Here is a 20,695-nt window from a genome sequence, read left to right on the forward strand (position 1 = left end):
TCCATGTCTTTAATTGTTATCAGTCTGTGTAGGTTTTCTGACTCTTCCCCAATGACTTTTGGAATAGTCTATGGTTCTAAGAATTTGTTCATTTTGCCTAGATTATCGAATTTGTATTTTCTTACAATCTTTTGTATTTCTGTGGTGTTCGTTGTTACTTCGCCTTTTTCATTTTTGATTATTAATTTGGGTTCTCTCTCTTTGTTTCTTGGTGAGTCTGGCTAAAGGTTGATCAATCTTGTTTATCATTTCAAAGAACTAACTCTTGATGTCATTGATCTTTAGTGTTGTTTTTTTATTCTGTATGTTATTTATTTCTTCTCTGATTTTTATTATTTCCTTCCTTCTACTAAGCCTGGGTTTTGCTTTTTGTTTGCTTTGCAGGTCTCTAAGTTGTAGGGTTAGAAAGTCAGTTATGAATTTTTCTTATTTTGAGTTAGGCCTGTAGTGCTAGGAAGTTCCCTCTCAGGACTGCTTTTGCTGCATCCCATAGATTTTGTGTTGTTTTGTGTTCATTTTCATTGGTTTCCAGAACGTTTTTTATTCCTTTATTGATCTCATTGGTAACCCTGTAGGGTTAGAAAGTCAGTTATGAATTTTTCTTGTTTTGAGTTAGGCCTGTAGTGCTATGAAGTTCCCTCTCAGGACTGCTTTTGCTGCATCCTATAGGTTTTGTGTTGTTTTGTGTTCATTTTCATTGGTTTCCAGAACGTTTTTGATTCCTTTCTTGATCTCATTGGTAACCCATTCATTGCTTAATAACATGCTATTTAGCCTCCATGTGTTTGAATGTTTTTGAGTGTTTTTATTGTCATTGATTTCTAGTTTCATGCCATTGTGATGTGAGAAGATGCTTGATGTGATTTTAATCTTCTTGAATTTGTAGAGAGTTCCTTTGTGCCCTCACATGGGGTCTGTCTTCGAGAATGTCCCGTGTGCACTTGAGAAGAAAGTATATCCTGCAGCTTTGGGGTGAAATGTTCTGTAGTTTTCAAATAAGTCCAATTGATCTATTGATCTAGTTCGTTATTTAAGGACTCTGTTTCCTTGATCGTTTTTTGTCTAGAAGATCTATCCAGTGGTGTCAGTGGGGTGTTAAAGTTCCCCACTTTGCTTGCTATTGATCTCTCCCTTGAAGATTTCCAGAAGGTTTAAAATATATTTTGGTGCTCCTATGTTTGGTGCATATACGTTTACCATGTTATATCCTCTCATTGGATTGATGCTTTTTATATTATGTAGTGACCTTCCTAGTCTCTTATACGCCCTCATTTCAAAGTCCTTCTTATCAGATTCAAGTATTGCTACATAAGCTTTGATTCCATTTCCATTGTCTGGAACCATTTTTTTCCATTCTTCCACTTTCATCCTGTGTCAGTCCTTTGTTGTGAGGTGTGTCACAACCAGAATGGAAATGAATTTCATACAAAACAGGAAAACAGCAGAAAAAGTAATTAACCTAATCATGGACTAGGTCTTCAGGCACAGGGAGTCTCCTCACTGCGTCCGCACTGTCTGCGGTGGGCCCCGTGTGGGAGGACATGTGGGTGTCTGCGAGCTGTGTCTGCCTGAGCTGGGCAAGAAGCTGCAGTGTGGGCTGATGAGGGGACCGGGGACTTGGGAAGTGAGTGAGCCGAGTTGCGGGCCTGTTCCCCTCAGCTGCTGCTGGAGTTTGCTGCCTTCCCAGCCCCAGTCTGTTCTCCCTCCTCCTTCCTCCAAGGCATGTGTCCTGCCTGAGGAGCACATGGGAACTCAGCACTCTGACTCCAACAGGCCGCACCTGGCAGCCCTGCTGTCCGGACTCTCACATGCCCCAGAAGGCAGGTGGAGCCCCTGGTGTGCAGATGGAAAAAAACAGCTGGTCTCAGCTATTCCCGGAAAGGGGACGATTCTGGGAAAGTGCCCTGCACATTCCAGAGCCCATTGCTTCTGCACCACTGCTCCCGGGGAAGGGCTTTATTGCGGCCAAACAGAGTTATGCTCTGATAGCTGGGGAACCACCGTCCCACCCAGACAGGCCCGCTTGCCGCCCCCCTGCCTCTGGGCACAGTGCCCAGACCTCACCTGACTTAGACATTTCCTTTCTAGTGAGTGCTCCCTATACCCCCCAGAGCGAGACCACCTTGGGCCGGCCCTGCCCTGGCCCACAGAGAAGAGGCGCTGGGCGGGGTCCTGGCCCTGGTCACTCTCCTGTTCTCCTCCGTGCAGTTTCCTGCTCCTCAGTCCAGCCCCTCACAGGATTCTGGAGATGCAGGGGTGGGGTCCCAGCAAACAGGATCCTCCCTATAGAGCTCAAAGCCCAGAGGGGTGCAGACAGACACGAGGACCTGTAGCAGAGTGTCATCTGTGTGGGGATAGTTGGACGTCCTGGGGAGCCTGTAGACCCAGAGATGGCAGCTGAGCCAAACCTGCCAGGACTTATTTTACGCTGTTAAGGTAGCCATCCTCCCACTGAGCATGTGCTGCCCCCTTGCTGACAGGTGGTGGGCTCCCGGGGAAGCACTTAGCGCTGCAAGATGACTGCGGGGCATCAAGGAGTCTACCCCGGGACGCCTCCAGCGGGTAGCGACGATGCAGACTCACCACTTGCACATAGAAATGGCTGAGTTTTGCAGTTTCTCATGGGACACATTTATGTTTTACAGCCAGAGCTCTGGGAGGAGTTTTTCATCTTCTTTCCCATTTTACTAAGGGGTATGTCTTGTAGGGATTCAGCGTAATGTGGAGATCTCCTTCCCGTTCGCTAGCCCTCCTGTTCGACGCGGATAGTCCCGTGTGCACAGGGGCATCACAGTTCCAGGTGAACCTTTGGGTCTGCGTCTACACTCACACCCCGGATGGGCACCCTCCCTGGTCCACAAGAATCGGCTCAAGTTACTACCTCAACTTAAATGTCATCTTCTTCCTGACAGTCGGGTGTATCCTTTTGTCTTACAGTCGGTGGCGTATTTCCTAGGCCTCCTGAGTGTTCTCAGTGGTGCTGCCTTTACACGTAGACACTAAAGCGGATGCTAGGCCGCCGGCGGTGACGGAAGAGTCACAAGGCCCTAGTGCGACCAAGGAGAACGTGGGGAGCGGAGAGCTCCGACCTAGTCGCAGAGCAGACAGTCTGCACGGGAGAGACCCCGGGTTTCTGTCCAGGGGAAGGACCGACACATCGTTAGGTGTCCCGGGAACAAATGGTCCCGGGACAGCCAAGGTGTCAGGGAAGTGCGTCATACAGGTAAAGAGAAGGTCCTGTGCCGTGTGTGGCCACGTGATGTTGGGGCCTGGGCCGCAGGTCAGCAGCCATGTCCGAGCACAGCCTTGTGTGAGGTGAGCTGAGCCCAGTGACGTGGTGGCCGATCGGGGTCATTACAGGGACATGCATTCGCGACTCTGAAAGTACGTGAACAGATTTGTGACTGTGATTGGAGCACAGTCACCCTACATCACGGCAGCACTCTGTGATCCCTTCCCCCTGGTGTCCCTCAGCTTCCCCTACATTCTTATTAGCTCCTGCTGGGAGTTGTGTGCTGTGGGCATTGGAAATCCAGACTTTCATATGTTTGGGATGGGCAGCAAAGTGGAAAGTGTCACCGGTCCGTCTGGGCCAGAGGAGTGGTGGCCATGGACATGACTGAGGATGAGTCCCCAGGGGCCACCCTCTGGGGAAGGTAGTTGGTGGCAGAGGCAGCATCTGGCAGCCTGGAAGGATGGGGTCTCCCCGCTCTGACCACACCTGAGGCATGCAGGACCACAGTCGGGATTGATATGAACTGCAAGGAGGTGGAAGATGTCCTTGTGGCAGGGATGCTGGACTCACTCACCACATGCTGGCGTTGGCCAGAGGGTTTTCAGTCCCTTGCCCACTGGGGAGGGAAATAAAGCCAGGCAGAGGGCAAGTGCGTGAAGCAAATTTATTGAGCGTCTGCTGTTGGCCGAGGATCGTGCTATGACATTTTACATCATCTCAACAAAATAGCGAAGCGCTGATCATCACCCTGTTACACGGGAAGAGGCTGAAGCTGGCATTTCAAGAGCCTTTTTCAAAATTAGGCAGCTCGAAGTGCCGGCAGGTGCTCAGCTGTAGAGGCTTCCTTTCCAAAGATTCTTGAGTCTGCACGAGTCGTAGAAATATTTGACAGAGGGGTCAGTGGATTCCTTCATCTAGTTCTTCAAGAAGCCACGTCTTGTTATAATTGGTCCTTCCAAAGTCCAGGGGGAGAGAATCACACACAGAGCTGGAGAGCTGGTCCGCGCAGCAGCCTCTTACTGAGAGATCTTCGAGGCTTCGGAAGCTCTTGTTACATCTGGTGAGTGTTACTCCAATAGCAGATACTGACACACTACTCACACTTGCAAGTATCCCATCAACTACATTTTTACTCTGAAAGGTAGAACAGTGCATTGTTTAGAGTTAAAGGAAGTCCAAGTCCCTGTCCCTCCCTCTCCAGGCATATACACCTCTGTCCTCCCCAGAGACCCTCCGGGAAGAAGAGGACCGGAGCAGCTTTCCCTGCAGGCCCCTGGGGACAAGGTGATCCTATCTGGATCCTGGCTCGTCCAGACTCTCCCGACTCCCACTGGACTCTTCAGGATCTGCCTTCAGAGCTGAGCTCAGAGGCAAAGGATTGCGTGTAGTTAGAGCCCCCGAGACCCTCCCTCACAGGTCCTCTATCCACCCTTCATCTGCACATGAGGAAACTGGTCCAGAGAGGGCAAGTGTCCTGTCCAAAACCCGCCGAGGCAGGGAAGCTGGTTTGGGGTTTGAGCTCAGGTTTCCTCCGTGTACACACAGCTCAGCTGTCAGACGGGATGCAGACAGCTGCGGGTTCACAGGGCTGGAAGAGGGGCTGCTGTGGGCTAGGGGCAGGGGAGCCCCGGGCACCCTCGTGGCGGAGGACAACGTGCCCTCGGGCAGCTGGGGGCACAGAATGGAGGCTGCTAAGCCTGGGACACCGTGCAACTCCTCTGAGCCTCGGCTCCTCTCCTGTGCCGAGGGACAGGAAGTTCTTGCCCTGGTCGCCCGCAGGCTTGTGGGAGGACCCGCTGCCAGCACCTAGGCTCGCGCGTGCGCGGACTCGCGGCTGTCCCAGCGCGTCCCGGTCATGGAGGCGCACAGCCGGCTGGGAAGCGCCGCACAGAGGCGCGGGCCCATTTCCGGAGGAGAAAACCACGTGTCGTGAGTACAGTGGCCTTAGGGCAGTCCCCTGGCGAGTCCCTGGCGGGGCCTGGCATGCGGGGCAGCGGCCTGCCTGGAGGCTTGAGGGACCCGTTGTTTATTTATTTTATTCTATTCTATTTTATTTTATTTCATTTTTTAATGCTCACACAAAGACGTTTTTCCATTATTTTGTTCAGATAGATTGGGAGGGAGAGAGCGGGATAGAAAGAGAGAAACAGCGATGTGAGAGAGACACAAGGACGGTTGCCTCCCGCGTGACCAAGAGCAGGGCGGGGACGAACGGCCACCGAGGTACATGCCCTTGACCGGAATCGAACATGGGACTCATCAGTCCACAGGCCGATGCTCCAACCGCACAGCCAAACGGCCAGGGTGGCATTGTTGACCCTTTGGAAAGACTTTGCCCACTGACGAGTGCGCCTATAGAGCAGAAAGCCTGGGGTTCAGGGGGCACAACACTGGTGTCGGACTCAGAGCGAGGGGTTCACGTTGTGCAGTTGCCCTGGGCTCTGAGACCCTGAGCAAGTTCAGCGTCGGTCCCTGGGTGTCAGGAGGTGTCAGGAGGGCTCCGCTGACCGTACGAACAGCGGCCCCTCGTGTCCGGGAACCAGAACTGCAGGAGGAATCACCCCTGGGGCGCTCACCTGTGCACTACAGGGCAGGCCATTTCTCAGTTCAGTGACAAAGTGCTCGCAGTTGGAGGACACAAGGTCGTACTTCCAGGTTTCACCCACTGTCATCTTTGCCAAACGGACAATGTCAGGCACAGGCCGGGGTCTGTACTTGTGGTCCAAGTAGTTGCTGACACAGTACCTGTCATTCCCAGCCACTTCTTTCAGAGGCTCACATTTTACAGTGGTTTGTTTGCAATTGTTGGCAGAGCCAGACACGTGGTACCCATCTGGAATCACAGACAGACACCGTAAGGGCCGCCGTGCTCAGCAGCGCAAGGTTGAAAAAGGAGGGAAAAAGACAGGACAGCGTTCTGCTGTGACCTGACGGTCACTGTCCTTCCTCCTTTGCTCATCCCTCCTGTGAGAGGTTACATTTCGTGAGAGTGCAACTGTTTGATCTATCACTTTGTAACTTAAACACTTAACCTCCTTACACATGTTCCCCTAGCAACCAGTGGGGACTCTGTCGGAACTTGGCATGGCTGCCCGGGTGCTCCTCTGATGTGCTTTCATGTGTTTGGCAAATGCCTGACTGTTAGGCATTCCGGTTATTTAAACTTGTCCTTGACTATACCCAGTAACATCATGAAAATACTGCCGATCATGCATCTTAAGGCATGGCTCTAACTCAGACAGGTGTTGGAGTTTTTGAGTATGTACCGGGAGGAGTCAGGCCCCATCAGACCCCATCGCAACCCCTCCCAGGTGAAAACGTCGTCCCCATTTCCCAGGACTGATCTTGGGCCAGTGAACTCGAGTAACACACCCAAGGGACAGAAGTTGTGGAGCAAACAATTGAAACAACTGCAAGGCCCAGCAGTTTCTACTCTGTGGCTCCGGGGCACTGTCCTGCTTCCTCCCACCGGCACAGTCCTTCCTGCACACTTAGGAGAGAGTCACCACACACTGTCACCTGGTGGAGTCCACACTCCATTACTTACTGAACTAGCACCTGACATGATATAAATCAAAAGGAAACAGATGTTAATTAGCTCAGCAATGGGTTCTCTTAAGTTCCCTACTCAACATAAAGTGGGTGTTTAGACAAATAATTCATCTTTACCTGGAGCCGTCACATGGACTACACTACCGTCTCCAACGTAGATGGCCCAGTGCTTAAATCGACCTCGAGAAATTGCAATCAGGTCGCCAGGTATTGGGACTTCTCTTGACTACAACAGAAAAAGCAGGGAGAGTGTAAAGTGTCCCAGCAGCAGAGCCTGGCTGGGGAGCTGTGGACGGCTCGCTGCCACACGGCACCTAGTGGGCACCCAGGGAGAAGAGCCGGGGCTGCCAGGTCCCCATCTCTGCTGTCATCTCTGAGAAGCCTGTTGGGGACAGGAAGGCCAGGCAGCCAAGACAAAGGTTGGGGTAACCCTGTCTCTCTGCTTCTGCTAATCTCAAGGGCCCTAGCACATTTGTCCCGCCCCCTGGTGGGGTAGTAACTTTGCGTTTTACCTTCTCTTCTGATACTTGGACATCCTGAGTCTTAGTGAAGGCTCAGAGACATTCCTCCCAGGGGGAGCCAGTTCCTGGTGACAGCTACCAACTGGGCCATAAGCATACTTTTCAAATGCAAATGAACCAACCCAGAGCCCAGAGCCCAACTGCCTCCTTCAAGAGGCTGTCACACCCAGGCCACTGCCCAGGGGCCCTAATCCCCACACTGGGCCCTGTGCCTGGAGGCTGCAGAGAGTATGCCCACAGGCCGGTCCTCAGCCTGCCTACCCGCCTCAGTCATTCTCTTGCCCACTTTTCTCCCCACGTTCTCGGCCTCCTACCAGCCCAGCGCTTCCTCATGTGGCCCTCGTGGCCCTCGTCTTGGGAACTGTGAGTCACAAGCTGGGGATTCCATTGCGAACTTCTCCTGGTCTGTGGTCCTTACTGAGCTTCCACTAGTCTGTCAACGAGGCATGTGTTCAAGGAGGTTGTCCATAGTGTCGCTGAGTGGCCTCAGATTCTGTCCCCCCCCTCTGGGCACTCGTTCCTGTGAGACGCAGACTGGAGCCTCCTTAGGTACTGCGGGCAGCCGGGCCAAGCATCCGACCCGGTGGTGACCACACATCCAGCAGTGGACATCTCCTCACACACACCGAACAGCACCTCGGTCTCACAGGGTGGGCCGACCCCCACTCGGGGTGTGGGCGCTGGGACTGCGGAGGCGAAGGGACTCCCCCAGATCGCTCAGCCAGTCAGCAGCTCGCTCTTCCCACTCCCACCCCAGACCCTGTGCTGGCGGCTCTTCTCCTGATTCACACGCCCCCCGGGACTGCGTGTTCCACCCACAGTCCATTCCAGCCCCATGGTTGAAGCCTGTTTCTGTCCCCCTCCTCTGGGGTCACTCAGCCCAGGTCGCTCAATCAGAGGCCAGGAGTCATCCTTCCCTCCTTCTCTCCCTCAGCCCCCATCCAGGTACCAGCTGCCTCCTTCCACCTGTGTCCACTTCCCTCGCTCTCACTGGGGTCAGACATACTGTCCCTCACCGCTGGGTCCCTCCCCAACCACTCCTTACCCATCCCTATCACCGGGGCACCTTCAAAGGGAACATCAGGCAGTGACCTACCTGGAGCCTCAGAAAGCTGTGCTCTCCAACTAGGGTGCTCTTGGTCCTGCTCTTAACCTCATTCATCTTTACCCTCCACTCTCTTCACCCTCCTCGCTCTGAACCCTCCTCCCTCTCCACCCTCATCCCTCTCCACCCCCGTCCCTCTCCACCCTCGTCTCTCTCCACCCTCATCCCTCTAACCCTCATCCTCTGATCCTTTGGAAGGTTTTCCAGACTGAAAGTGCTCCTCAAGGATGTGATACGCCTGGGTTCACCCTCATCTCCTGTTGGATGAGTTGGAGAAGGTACCGGCTCGCTGTGTGCTAGGGCCACGTGTGCACACCCGCTTGTTGTCGGGACTTCATGAGCTTAGAGCGTTAAATGCCTGACATTCAGTTTTGCGGTGAGAATGAATGCCATAGCATTACGGTAATAATTCATCATGTGGCATTACTATGAGAATAATGCTGGGTGTTACTATGAGAGAGAATGCTATACTACTGCGGTGAGAATGAATGCAGTAGCATTACTGTGAGAATTAATACGGAGGCACTACTATGAGAATGGATGCTTTCGCACTACTCTGTGTGTTAATGCTATAATATTAATACAAGAAATACCATGCAGGCTACACTGGGGCTTGTCCAAAAGCCCACGTTATGCCCACTCTCGGGAGAACTGAGAGGGAGGAGGGTCACGGTACGTGGGGCCTTACCAGCTCACGACGGAGCCAGCCATATCTCAGATCGGTGACGAACTTCTCGCTGTTTTCCTTACGAACTGTGTATGTCCTCTGAAGACCAATTATGCTCTCGGCAGAATGGATGATCTCAGGCACAGGCCGGGGTCTGTACTTGTAGTCCAAGTGGTTATTGACCTTGTAGGAGCAGCCCAAAGCCACCTTCTCTAGGGGCTGTTTTGTTACCGTAGCATTGCCACTCAGAAACATGGACAGGTGCCATTCGCCTGGGAATCAAAGAGACAGGTCGTGGGCTGAGGAAGTAGTGAGACAGAAGGCTAGAGAGGTGACAAAAAGACAAACCCTGCCGGACATGAAGATTTGGGAAATAATTCCCTGAAAGAATTAGAGAAACCACATAATTTGTTCTGTTTGCGAACAAGGTGTCATACATTCCTTTACATGCGGTAAATGTCATGGTTGTCAATGGCTGGGTCACAAGACAGTGTCACGGTATGGTGGTATACGCATGTCCATGGGAAATGTGACCCCTTTTCCTGAGCATTTGCGTTGATCAAGGGCTCAGCCGTGATAACAGGCAGGGTAGGAATATACTGAGATCCCTGTCCTTCTTCACACTCTGGTGTTTCAGGAACAGATGCAGTTTTCTTGGCACCGAGCTTAGCGGCTCTATGGGCTGCTTTTCACATATTGTCTAATTTAATTCTCTTTCTGCCCTTCAAGAAAAATATCATCTCCATTTTCCACCAAACTGGATGCAGAGAGACATTCACAGACCCCTCTGTGCTGGGAAAGCTCCCAGGACCAGGACTCGGAACTGCCTCCCCAGGCTCCAAGGCCGAGCTCCTCCCACGTGTGGAGTCAGGCTCAGGGTCCCGCGGCTAAGTGTCTGCACGCCGTGACCTGGCACGTGCTGGGCACAGGGAGGGGCCACGGGAGAGCCCTCAGCTGCTTCAGCCCCAATTCCATTGCTGCAGTGAGTGCAGGGAGGATTTTCCCAGGGGAAGCGTAACTAATGAGCACACTGAAAGCCCATATTTTTGTCTCTAATCTCAAGGACGAAGAGGCCCAGGAATCCAGCCTCTCAGGTAAAGCTGTCCACACCTAGGCAGTTAGATGTAAAAAGGACCACAGGTCCTCAGCGTCATGCTATCTCTTACAAGGGCTCTAGGCATCATCTGAATTCAAGGGGTTTGATTTACTTTTTACAGTAAATGTCCACCTTCTCACAACACACTCAGGATAAATGATAACTTGTGAAAACACCTAAGAGGCAAATGTGGTATTCTGACGTGGAGGACAATTCTTTTTTCCTGATGCAAACAGAGCCTCAAAGGCTAAGTCGCCATCACGCTGTGGGACAGGAGCCAGGTGGCATCTGACGTGGCAGGTTATCCCAGCCTCCTGGCAGATGCTTTCATTGAAGATTCACGGACATCAGTTACGTTCCTGCTCCTGTTTCCCCGCGTTGTCATTCTCTGGCTTCTGTCATATTTACGTTTTAAATGAACGACTAACAGGAGCGTGCTCTGCATTTTCAGGGAATTTCCTTTGGATGGGCCCTTGTGAAAACTGCTTCTGCTAAGGAGTACCTATTACAAATACCAAGACACCCAGTGTGTGAGGTCACAGATGTTCGAGAAACACAGCACACAGATCCCTTCCTGGTTGCGAGCCAGACTGTGAGCTCTGGATAACCTGGGCTGCTTGAACTCACGTCATCAGAGTCCGGAGGAACAGAGTCAACCACCCTGGAGCTGGAGAATCCAAGGGCTGACGCAGCCCAGCTGCCCCGCAGGAGGCGATGAGCCTCCCCTGCTCTGTCGCGACCTATCGGACCCCCGTGGGTACTGTGGATGGATTTGGATGGACTCTGAGCAAGCTCTGTGCTGGGACAATGTGTCTCCCTCCTCAGGTCCACTTGGTGGGCTTCAAATTCCATTGCTCTCATGATCTCATTAACAAATATTTTGAAAATTAGCCTTTGGACGATCCTTACCTGGAGGACTCAGATGGATCACAAAACCTTCGCCCACATAGATGGCCCAGTCCTTATAGAACATGTGGGGAATCTCAATCATGTCTCCAGGCATGGGTTCTCGAACACACTGCAAGAGAAGAACCGGAGCCCTGGAGGTGCTGTGCTTGGGAAGGAAAGACCACTGGGTTTGAATCCTGCTTCTGACTTACTAGCTGTGTGTTTGGGACAACAAACCAGGAAGAGGAGGAGTTGAGGGGGTTGCAGCTGTGCCCAGATCTCACATCACAGTGTCCGTGAGCTCCTACGTAGGCTCAGAGACTGTGAGCATCACCTGCCCGAGTGATCTCTCGGGTCTTTGGGGACCTGCCATGGTCGGGGGTTGGCCCAGGCTTTCCCTGACTACACACAGGGGCATCAGGGGATGCCTTTAGGGTGGATCTGAGAGACAAAGAATCCAAAAGGGGCAGAGGGGGCCAGAGCCCTGAGGGCCTCCAACCATCTCCTCTTTTGCACATGGGTCAGTGAGTCCCAGAAAGGAAGTGACTTGTCCAAAGACTCTGAGTGGATGAGGAGTGGACCTGAGATGTACTCTAATATGTCGGACTCCCAGCCAGCAGTACTCTGAGATCTCAGTTTTACATCATTCAGGCTACTTTTCATTCTGGGTTCACAGCCTTGTCCCCTCCATACCGAGCGACCCTGCAGAAGGGAGAGGGCCCACCCCAGAAAGGGTCTTACCTGCCGGCTGTGAGCCGGGCCATATCTCAGACCGGTGACAAAGAGCTCATGGCTACTTCTCTGAAAACAGTACTCCATCTCCTTGCCAATCAGCTCCTCCGCAGATCTGATCATCTCCTTCACAGGCTGTGGTTTGTACAGGTGGTCCAAGTGGTTGTTGACCTGATAGGGGCAGCCCCCCGCCACTTCTGCCAGGAGCTCCCTTTTCACCTCCCCTTTCCAGGGGGAGAGGCCAGCCCCACGGCTCTCATCTGAAACCAGAGACATTAGTCAGGGGCTGCAGGGAGGGGAGGTGAAGAGACAAGTCACAGGACAGGAAGGAAGAACAAACGGGTTCTGAGCTCTGGTGTCTGTCCCTCCAAGGAGATTGGAGGACTCACAGATTTGGCTCTTTCCACCTGACGAGCTGTGGACGCTCTGTAAGGACAATGATGTTGTGATGCTCAGGGGCTGCCTGTTCCACGGTGTGAATGGGCATCATCCGGTGGACCAATGCCTAGGACTAACACTGAGGCCGTGCAAATGCTCAGCCATTGTAAACAACGGCAGTGATCCTGTTTGTTATGTTCATCCTGGGGCTCTGTGCATTCCAGAAAGAGAGCAGGGTGGTTTAGTCTCCAATGCGTTTCAGACACTACTGTACAACTTTTCATACGTTATCTCACTAATTCTTCTTTATAATTTCATGCTACATATTATCATCTCCAGTTTTCACTGACATTAGACCCTGAAACAACATTACACTTTTCTGGCACAGTCCCGGCCACGTGGAGACTCCACACACGAGCCTGCAGCGGAGGGAGCCCTACCCCCTGTGTGCGAGCCCAGGCTCATCCCGAGAGGGAGATGACGGAGCACACACTCATGCAGCGCTCACTTTCTGTCCGGGCTGGAGGCTGATGTTGGCACTGGAGGCCGTGCCTTCAGCAGCACTGTGGCGCCCTCAGACAGACAGGACCCGGGCCTCACAGCCATGCGTTCTGTCCCAGCCCCCTCAGTGCCGTCCGCATGAGGGGGTTTCATTTCCTCTTTGCCATCACGTCAGACACTTTCACAGCTCTGTCAAGGTGGACGATGGCCATGGAGACCTGGTCGGATACAATAGGTTACTCTGATCGTGATGACCGTTTGTGTCCAGTGAGAACGCGGACTCTGGTGTCCACGGTTACGGAGCGATGGCTCTGCAGGACACGGGCCTCTGTGCATCCCCGTCCACAGTCTCCTGCAGCACTTTGCTCACTGAGGATGCTCACCCTGGGTCCTGCCTCTCCTTCCCCCTGCGGAGTCACCCTGCTTGTTCTGTGCCCACGAGTCAAACACAGCATCCTGGGAGCTCATGTGCGCTGTGGGAGAACTTCCTTTGTGACGTGTGACCTGGCAGAGCTGCTTCTGACGAGGGGTAGTGAGTAAGACTCTCGGGACACCTTGTGCTGTGACATCATGTGAGCACACAGGACACAGCCCAGGGAAACATTCGGTGAACCGCAGACGTTCAGAGACGCTGCTGGTTTAAGTGAAATGAGACTCTGTGTGCCCAGGTACAGTGCGTGGAGCTGGAGAGCTCCGAATGGGGACGCAGCCCGGCCTCACTGGGGGTCACGGACCTCCCTCCCTGCTGCGTCACGACCTGTGGGACCGATGGGATTGCAGATGGACGTTGTCTTGCAGCACTGCTCCAGGAGAAACCAACGCAGGTTTCCCATGGGGCATTTGGCTTGGAATGTTGTCACAGTGTTCAGAAATCTTTCAAACATTACACTTTCAGCCTGGCTGGTGTGGCTCAATGGTTGAGCGTTGACCCGTGCACAAGGAGGTTGCTGGTTCGATTTCTGGTCAGGGCACGTACCCTGGTTATGGGTCCAACCCCAGTGGGGGCAATCCATATTTCTCTCATTGATGTTCCTATCTCTCGCTCTCCCTCCTTTGCTCTCTCTCTAAAATCAATAATCAGAAAAAAAATATTATTTAAAGACGTTATACTTTCAGCAGTCCTTACCGAGAGGAGCCAGATGGATTACATGGCCATCGCCCACATAGATGGCCCAGTGCGAGTAGCCAGAGCGGGAAATCTGAATGATGTCCCCAGTCCTGGGTTCTTCAACAAACTGCAAGAGAAAAACCAGGAAGATATAGACAGATTTCGAGGCAACAGCATAGACCGTGGCTGCGGATCTGCACTTGGCTTGGGGAGCCCTTCCTGACAGTGTCCCTGGGGACCCGTGTGCCGGGGACCATTGGCTTCTGTGAGGTCCTCTGCCTGCTGCAGCTTCTAAACGTTTCCTTGGGGAATGGACGCCTGTAATCTGGTTGCTCTGAAGGCTGGAAGCCTAGAAAAATGACTTGTGTGTTTGGAGAGTGAAGATTTGTTTAGTGTATGTATGTTATGTGTGTGTGTGTATATTGCACATGTATGTTGTGTGTGTTGTGTGCGATGCACACACACTGGGATGCAGACGTGCATATGCAGGTGGTCTATGCACGTGTCTGGGGGGGGTGCACACAAAGCCTGCATGTAGAACCCCTTCCCTGATGGGGCCCCAGCAGCAACGTCAGACAGGTGAGCCTGAGCTTGTCCTTCACTCTGACCTCCTGTCTCCATCACGCCGTGTGCCCCGGCTGTGCAAGGCCGCACGGGCCTCTCACCCTCTGCCCAGCCCTGGACACGCCCCCTGGAGACGCCGACCTGACACACGGGAGCTGACACACACGGGGCCCTGGTGGAGTGCCCAGGTTCCTGCCCTGGGAGGGGCTGACACATTCACACCAGGCTCTGCTGGCACATTTCCCACCATACCCCAACCTCCCCACAGCCCAAGGGGAGGGAAACGCTCATCTGCTCATGTGGGGAAACTGAGGACAGAGAGAGGGAGGAACTTGCCCAAGAACGTGCAGCTGGGAAGCGGCAACGCTGGGTCCTCTCTGCCACGTCTCTCCCTGGTCTTGTTTCCTCCCTGCCTCCCCGGCCACACCAGGCCCTGCTCCTCAGTGTCCCCGAACAGGGCGCCGCAGCTCTGTGATTGGAGAATTCTTCTGTCTTCATCTTCCTTGTGCCCGCCCCACTCAGCGAATGACAATTCTCCGCCAGCCCATCTTCCAGGCGCCAGATGAGACCAGGGGTCAGTTCCCTTGGTCCTCATTCCAGTTACTGTCTAACAGGAGCTGACCCTGCGAGTTTCCCTCACTCCACTTCCTCGTTCTTCTCCCGCCAGCACGTGGTTCCGATGAGCCCAGCTCCCGATTTTGTGGCGCCACAGTTTCCTGTCCCGCCCCTGCCTCCTGTCCTTACCACTCCACGTCCAGTCTCCCCAAGACCCCGGTGGCCTTCTCAAAGGGCACTTCTGGTGAAGACCATCCTACATCCGCAGGGTACAGGCGTGCCCTTGGGCAGCTCCCAGGCCCCTGACGCCCACCCTTCCTCACCCCGCTCGCCCTCCCTGCCCTCTGCCCCAGGCTGACGGAAGGACTTGCCCTTTCCCTCCACACACACTCACTGTCACCTGTGCTGCTCCCCACAACAGCTTCTCTGCCCCCCCTTCCCCACACGCTCCTCCTCCCCTCCACCATCAGACACACGTCCTTCCTCTGAGAAGCTGCCAGAAAGCCCCAGCCTGGTTCAGCGGCCATCTCTGGGTCCACAGGCTCCCCAGGACCCCACCTGTCCCCACACAGATCACGCTCCATGCAGGTCCCTATACCTGTGGGCAACCCCTCTGGGCCATGAGCTCCATCAGGGAGGGTCCTGTGTGCTGGGACCTCACCCCTGCATCCCAGGATCCCGTGACAGGCTGGTGTGAAATAGGAGCAAGAAACTGCACGGAGGAGGGCAGGAGAGTGACCAGGGCCAGGACCCCGCGAGCGCCTCTTCTCTGTGAGCCAGGGCAGGGCCGGCCCAAGGCGGTCTCGCTCTGGGGGTACAGGGCGCACTCACTAGAAAGGAAATGTCTAAGTAAGGTGAGGCCTGGGCACTGTCCATCAGCAGGGGGCGGCGAGCGGGCCTGTCTGGGTAGGACGGTGGTTCCCAGGCGGCAGACTGTAACTCTGGCCGCAATAAAGCCCTTCCCCTCAGCGGGGGTGCAGGAGCAAAGGGCTCTGGAATGTGCAGGGCGCCTTCCCAGAATCGCGCCCTTTCCAGGGATAGCCCGAGTCCAGCTGCTTCCTTTCAATCTGAACACCAGGGGCTCCATCTGCCCCTCCAGGACATGTGTCCGTCCGGACAGCAGGGCTGCTAGGAGGGGCCTGTCGGAGTCAGAGTGCTGAGTTCCCATGCGCTCCTCAGGCAGGACACATGCCTTGGAGGAAGGAGGAGGGAGAACAGACTGGCTGAGAAGGCACCACACTCCAGGAGCAGCTGAGGGGACAGGCTGGGGACTCACTCCCTTCCCAAGTCCCCGTCCCCTCATCAGCCCACACTGCAGCTTCTTCCCCAGCTCAGGCAGACACAGCTCCCAGACACCCACATGTCCTCCCACACGGGGCCCACCGCAGACAGTGCGGACGCAGTGAGGAGACTCCCTGTGCCTGAAGCTCTCAGTCCTGCAGAAACAGAGACTTTTAAACGACACACAGTTCTCCACCAAAGCCTCGCAAAGACAAGCTCTGGCGTCAACAAGGACAGGAACGCAGAGGACGCCTTTACAGGAGGGGAGCTGCCCTCCCGTTGTAGGACCACCGAGAGGCACGTCCAGGGCACTTACCGAAGCCATTGGAAGCCCAGATGATTCTGATGTTCTTGGTCAGCTGCAACTGCTTTTATACCAAGGTGAGAATTTCGCTTTCACTTTCCTTTTGACACAAAGAATGACGGAATGTAAAGTATGTTCTAAAGTGAAACTTAGTATTTCCTAGTCCAATGATTACTTACCCGAAGCATGAAATCTCTGGGCCTTGTGAGCCTCCTGGAAGCAGAGTAGGAGCGAAGCCTTACCCTGTGCCGCTGCCTGGACGAGGCTCCCCCTCCAGGAAGGGGACACATTAGAGGCACAGAGCTGTCACCCCAGTGCCCCCATAGGCCTGTGTCCTGCACCAGCTCCATGAAGTACAGGAGCCACGGGGCAGGCCAGTCGGGTGCTGTCTTCCGTGGAAAGCCTCCAGACGGTGGCGTCTTGGACCTTGGGGATCCCAGCACTTGCTGCCTGTGGGATGCATGAGGCTTCGAGAAGCAGAGCGTACCTGCCAGGGCCTTCGCCAGCCCAGACCCTCTGTGCCTGGCACAGGAGCACGGGAGGCAGGCGACTCAGGCTCAGCTCAGCAGCTCACCAAGGCCACTGAGGTCCCGGCTTTTCCATCAGTTTGTCCCTGCGTCTGCTGTGATGGGCGCTGAGGTCGCAGCCGCCTCACGGGGCACATTTTCACCTGGCAGTGTTCAAAAGCAGTAAAGAACATGCTTCTCATCACGTGTGTTCTTCGCAGGGAGACCATCTTTCCCATAATCCTCCAGTGTCTTGCTCCCACCCTTCCCTGTCCAGAACTGGCTCACATTTTCATTGCAAACCAGATGAGGGCAAAGGGGAAGGGGCTTCCATGGCCGGCTCAGACACCCCCAGTGGCTCAGCCGGGTCAGAGGAGGGGCTGGTGCTGCCCAGTGAGGAGCAGGGCTGTGAGCCTGGGGAAGGTGAACAGCAGGGTGCCTGTGGGTGGTGGTGGGGGAGGGGTGCGGCCTGGGGGAGGTGGGAACTGGCTGAGCACCCAGCACAGAAGATGCACTCACCTCCTTCCTTGGGCTGCAACACAGCTGGGTGGGAGGGGCCAGAGAGGCTGGGCCAGGTCAGACTCTCACACTGGCTCCCATAGGCTCAGGCAGGAACATGGGGGTGAGAGCCTGGCTGGAGACTGGAAGACAGTGCAGCAAGCTCGGGATGTGGGCAGAGAGAGCCCCACCCTGCCATCAGAGAGCACATATGCACGGCACACGGAGGGGGAACCGCCTCTCCCTACGTTACCCTCTGGCTCCCATTCCCTTGACAGACAGAGCTCCAGACACCGGGCTCCGACGTCCACAGGCTCCTAGGCCAGAGGGGCAGATCGACGTCCTGGGCAGCGTCCATTCTGTTTCCTACGAGCTTCATTCCTAAAAGGAGTGTACGAGTCCCTGAGCGTTCACCTCCCTGCATTAAGTCGTGTTCAAGATGGAAAAAGAACATGTAAGCTCAAGGTCTTGTCTCTTTCAAGGAGCGTCACTTTGGGCCACTGGGGGCCCTCCCGTCGTCTCAGCGACCTCCTGTTTAAGGGTGAGGGCTTCACCTCTGTCAGCCGAGAGGCAGTGAGTCAGTGGACCTGACCTCCAGAAGGGCGGAGCCTCTGGCCGTCACAGGCTGGCGGGAGCGGCCTGTGTCCCCGGACTCCAGTGCCTGGGCCCGTCCTCAGTTGAAAGTTGTCAGGTGGGCCCTGCAGCCCAGGTGTTTGTCCCTCCCCTCCCTGCTCCCCTTTGGCCTGGCCTGTGGGCCGTGACTCCTGCGCCCCCTGCTGGCTTATGGCCCCTCAAGGCCTGTGCTGTTGGGTTTGATCAGCACCTGAGCAGTTCTTTGCACTGATACGCCCTGAAGAGAAAGAGGTAAGGTTCCCGTTTCTTATTGCGTACTTTGTGTTTTTCTAGTGGTTCGTGCCTGTCATGCGAGATGTCAAGTGTCTGTGACGTCATTCACAGGATTCCCTGTGATCCTCTGACGCCCCTGGGTTCTGTAGTACGTGCCATTCCCAATGCTGGAATTTCTGTCTCTCTCTGTCTTTGTCGTCTTTTTAAAAGTTTGTCGACTTAATTGATCTTTTCAAAGAGCTAGCTTTTGTTTGTTTGATTTTCATTACTCTTTCTGTGTTTTGAATGTCATTGTTTTCTGTTGTCTATGATTTCCTTCCTTGTCTTTGATGTTTTAGTTACTCCCCTCTTCCCAGTGTCTTGAGATGGGAGCCCAGCTATTAATCGGAGAGGGCATTCATGTTAGAAATTGTCTTCCATTGCTGCTTTACCTGCATCCCTGACTTGCCGCAGGCCCGCTGCTACAGGGTCCGGGGGGCCCGAAGGCGTCGGCGCTGGGAGACAGATGACTACACGACCCGGAGGCAGTGTGACACTGTTCCGATTTATTGCAAGTTTCTATGTGCTGATATACTTTCTTTTTTGGCATGAGTTTAACATTTTCGGTTATAGAAGCAGAAAGTTTCATTCCATAGTATCAGAATGTTAGTTTCATTTTCTTCAGAATTAATTCATAACCATTTGTGTTTATTAGATACTATCGAGGAAGGGAATAGAGTATCCTATAAGGCGATAGACGGTTATGTAGACAGAGTTCTCTATAGGCCCTTTGTCTGAGGTTAATAGTTGACCTTTATTTAAACTCTAGTTCTGGGTTTTTAGATCAGCTAGTTTTTGATTTACCTCCCTAACTAACTCAGGACAGCATTTCCTATAAAACCTTGTGCGTAAGCACCGAGGGGGGCCTTGGCGTGCTCATCGTTCCGTGAAGGCAAGCTCGCGTAAGGAACACGGAGTCCGTCTTTGTGAACTATTCTCACTCCATCCCACTATGTGCTCCTGTAAAGGGCAAGGGAGGGTCAGGAAGCCTTTGCGTACTGCTAGCCCCTCGTGGTGGGTACCATAGTTTTCCTTTTATCGGATAAGCTATAAAAGGAAACCCTTGAGCAGTGGGTAGGGGTCGACACAATTTTATTTTATTCTTAAAATACTCTTTCTATCTGGGGAGGAGGCACAGGAGTATAAGGTGCCTCCATTATTTCTACCTGTCAGAATTCATCCATGAATTGTTTATTAGGGACTTTCGGGGGCGAATTTTATACCTAATTGAATTAGTAAATTATTAAGACAGTCTGGACATGCAGTGGTGACTGTTTCCAGGGAAGCTGGAGATTCTTCAGAATTTAATTGAAGAGGCATGATTTCAGATACCTTGTGTGTTATTCCCAGGTTAGTCATATAGTAGAATAGTAATTATTATAATTCCGTAATACCGATCAATCCCACCCCCGTGCCACGTCCTCTTCCTAGAAGATGCATCCTTGAAGCTTCCTCCGCACATCCGGACCTTGTCAGACAACGTGGTTGGAAGAGGACGCGGCACTGAGTTGTGTCTAGTGTGTTTGTTTCCACGTGTGTATTTGCAGTCAGCTCCATCACACAGTTTGTCTTGATGCTCTTTTCCGCCCCATGAATTATTTAGAAATGCGTTGTTTGATTTCTCAGCGTTTGAGGGTTTTCCTGTTATCTATCTGCTCTGGGTTTGTACTTTTACTCCCTTGCTGTCAGAGAACACAGTCTGTATAATTTCCATTTAAAACAATTCATTGTGATTTGTCTTTGAGCCCAGAATGCGGTCTGTCTTGGTGAGTATCCCATGGCTTCTGGGAAAGAATGTGAATTCTGCTGGTGTTGGGGACAGTGTTTTTAAAGGTCAATGAGAACAAGTTGGTTGATGGTGTTTTAAGTTCTCCCACACCCTTGCTGATTTTATAACTAGCAGCTTTACGACTAGTTTACAGAGTGCTGTCAAAGTCTTTAGTTACTTGCGAATTTGCTCCTTTCTCTTCTATCAGTACTTAATTCACGTGCTTCGTGCATTTTGAAGCTCTGGTCTTGGTTGCACACACACTTGGGGGTTGTTATCTTTTCTTGGGAGATTGTCCTTTGTATCAGTATATAAAGTCCCTCTCTCCTGATCATTTTCTTTCCTCCGAGGGTTACGTGATCTTAGATTGCTATCGTCACCTGCTTTATTATGGGTCATGTTCGCATGAGGTCTTTGTAAAATGCTTTTATTTTCTACTTACATGTATCATTATTTGTGAATGAGTTTCTTATAGACACTGTGTTTATCTCTCTTTGTCAATCTCTTGTTAAATTGCTTTAGTTAGCCAATTGTATTTTATGAATTATTGT

General features: G+C 53.0%; 1 protein-coding gene across 1 annotated transcript; it reads right to left on the reverse strand.

The window, feature by feature from the left end:
• Positions 1-3,890: 3,890 nt before the first annotated feature.
• On the reverse strand, positions 3,891-16,577 carry LOC118628153. The gene is made up of 8 exons (XM_036258924.1): positions 16,500-16,577; positions 13,802-13,910; positions 11,806-12,056; positions 11,086-11,194; positions 9,102-9,352; positions 6,905-7,013; positions 5,812-6,068; positions 3,891-4,369 (listed from the first exon to the last, which is right to left on the reverse strand). Exons 1-8 carry the CDS (start codon positions 16,506-16,508, stop codon positions 4,133-4,135), a joined length of 1,332 nt encoding a protein of 443 aa, XP_036114817.1. The 5' UTR covers positions 16,509-16,577; the 3' UTR covers positions 3,891-4,132.
• Between the last annotated feature and the right edge of the window lie 4,118 nt (positions 16,578-20,695).

Source organism: Molossus molossus, unplaced genomic scaffold (genome assembly GCF_014108415.1).
Source record: "Molossus molossus isolate mMolMol1 unplaced genomic scaffold, mMolMol1.p scaffold_m16_p_13, whole genome shotgun sequence".
Taxonomy (NCBI): Eukaryota; Metazoa; Chordata; class Mammalia; order Chiroptera; family Molossidae; genus Molossus; species Molossus molossus.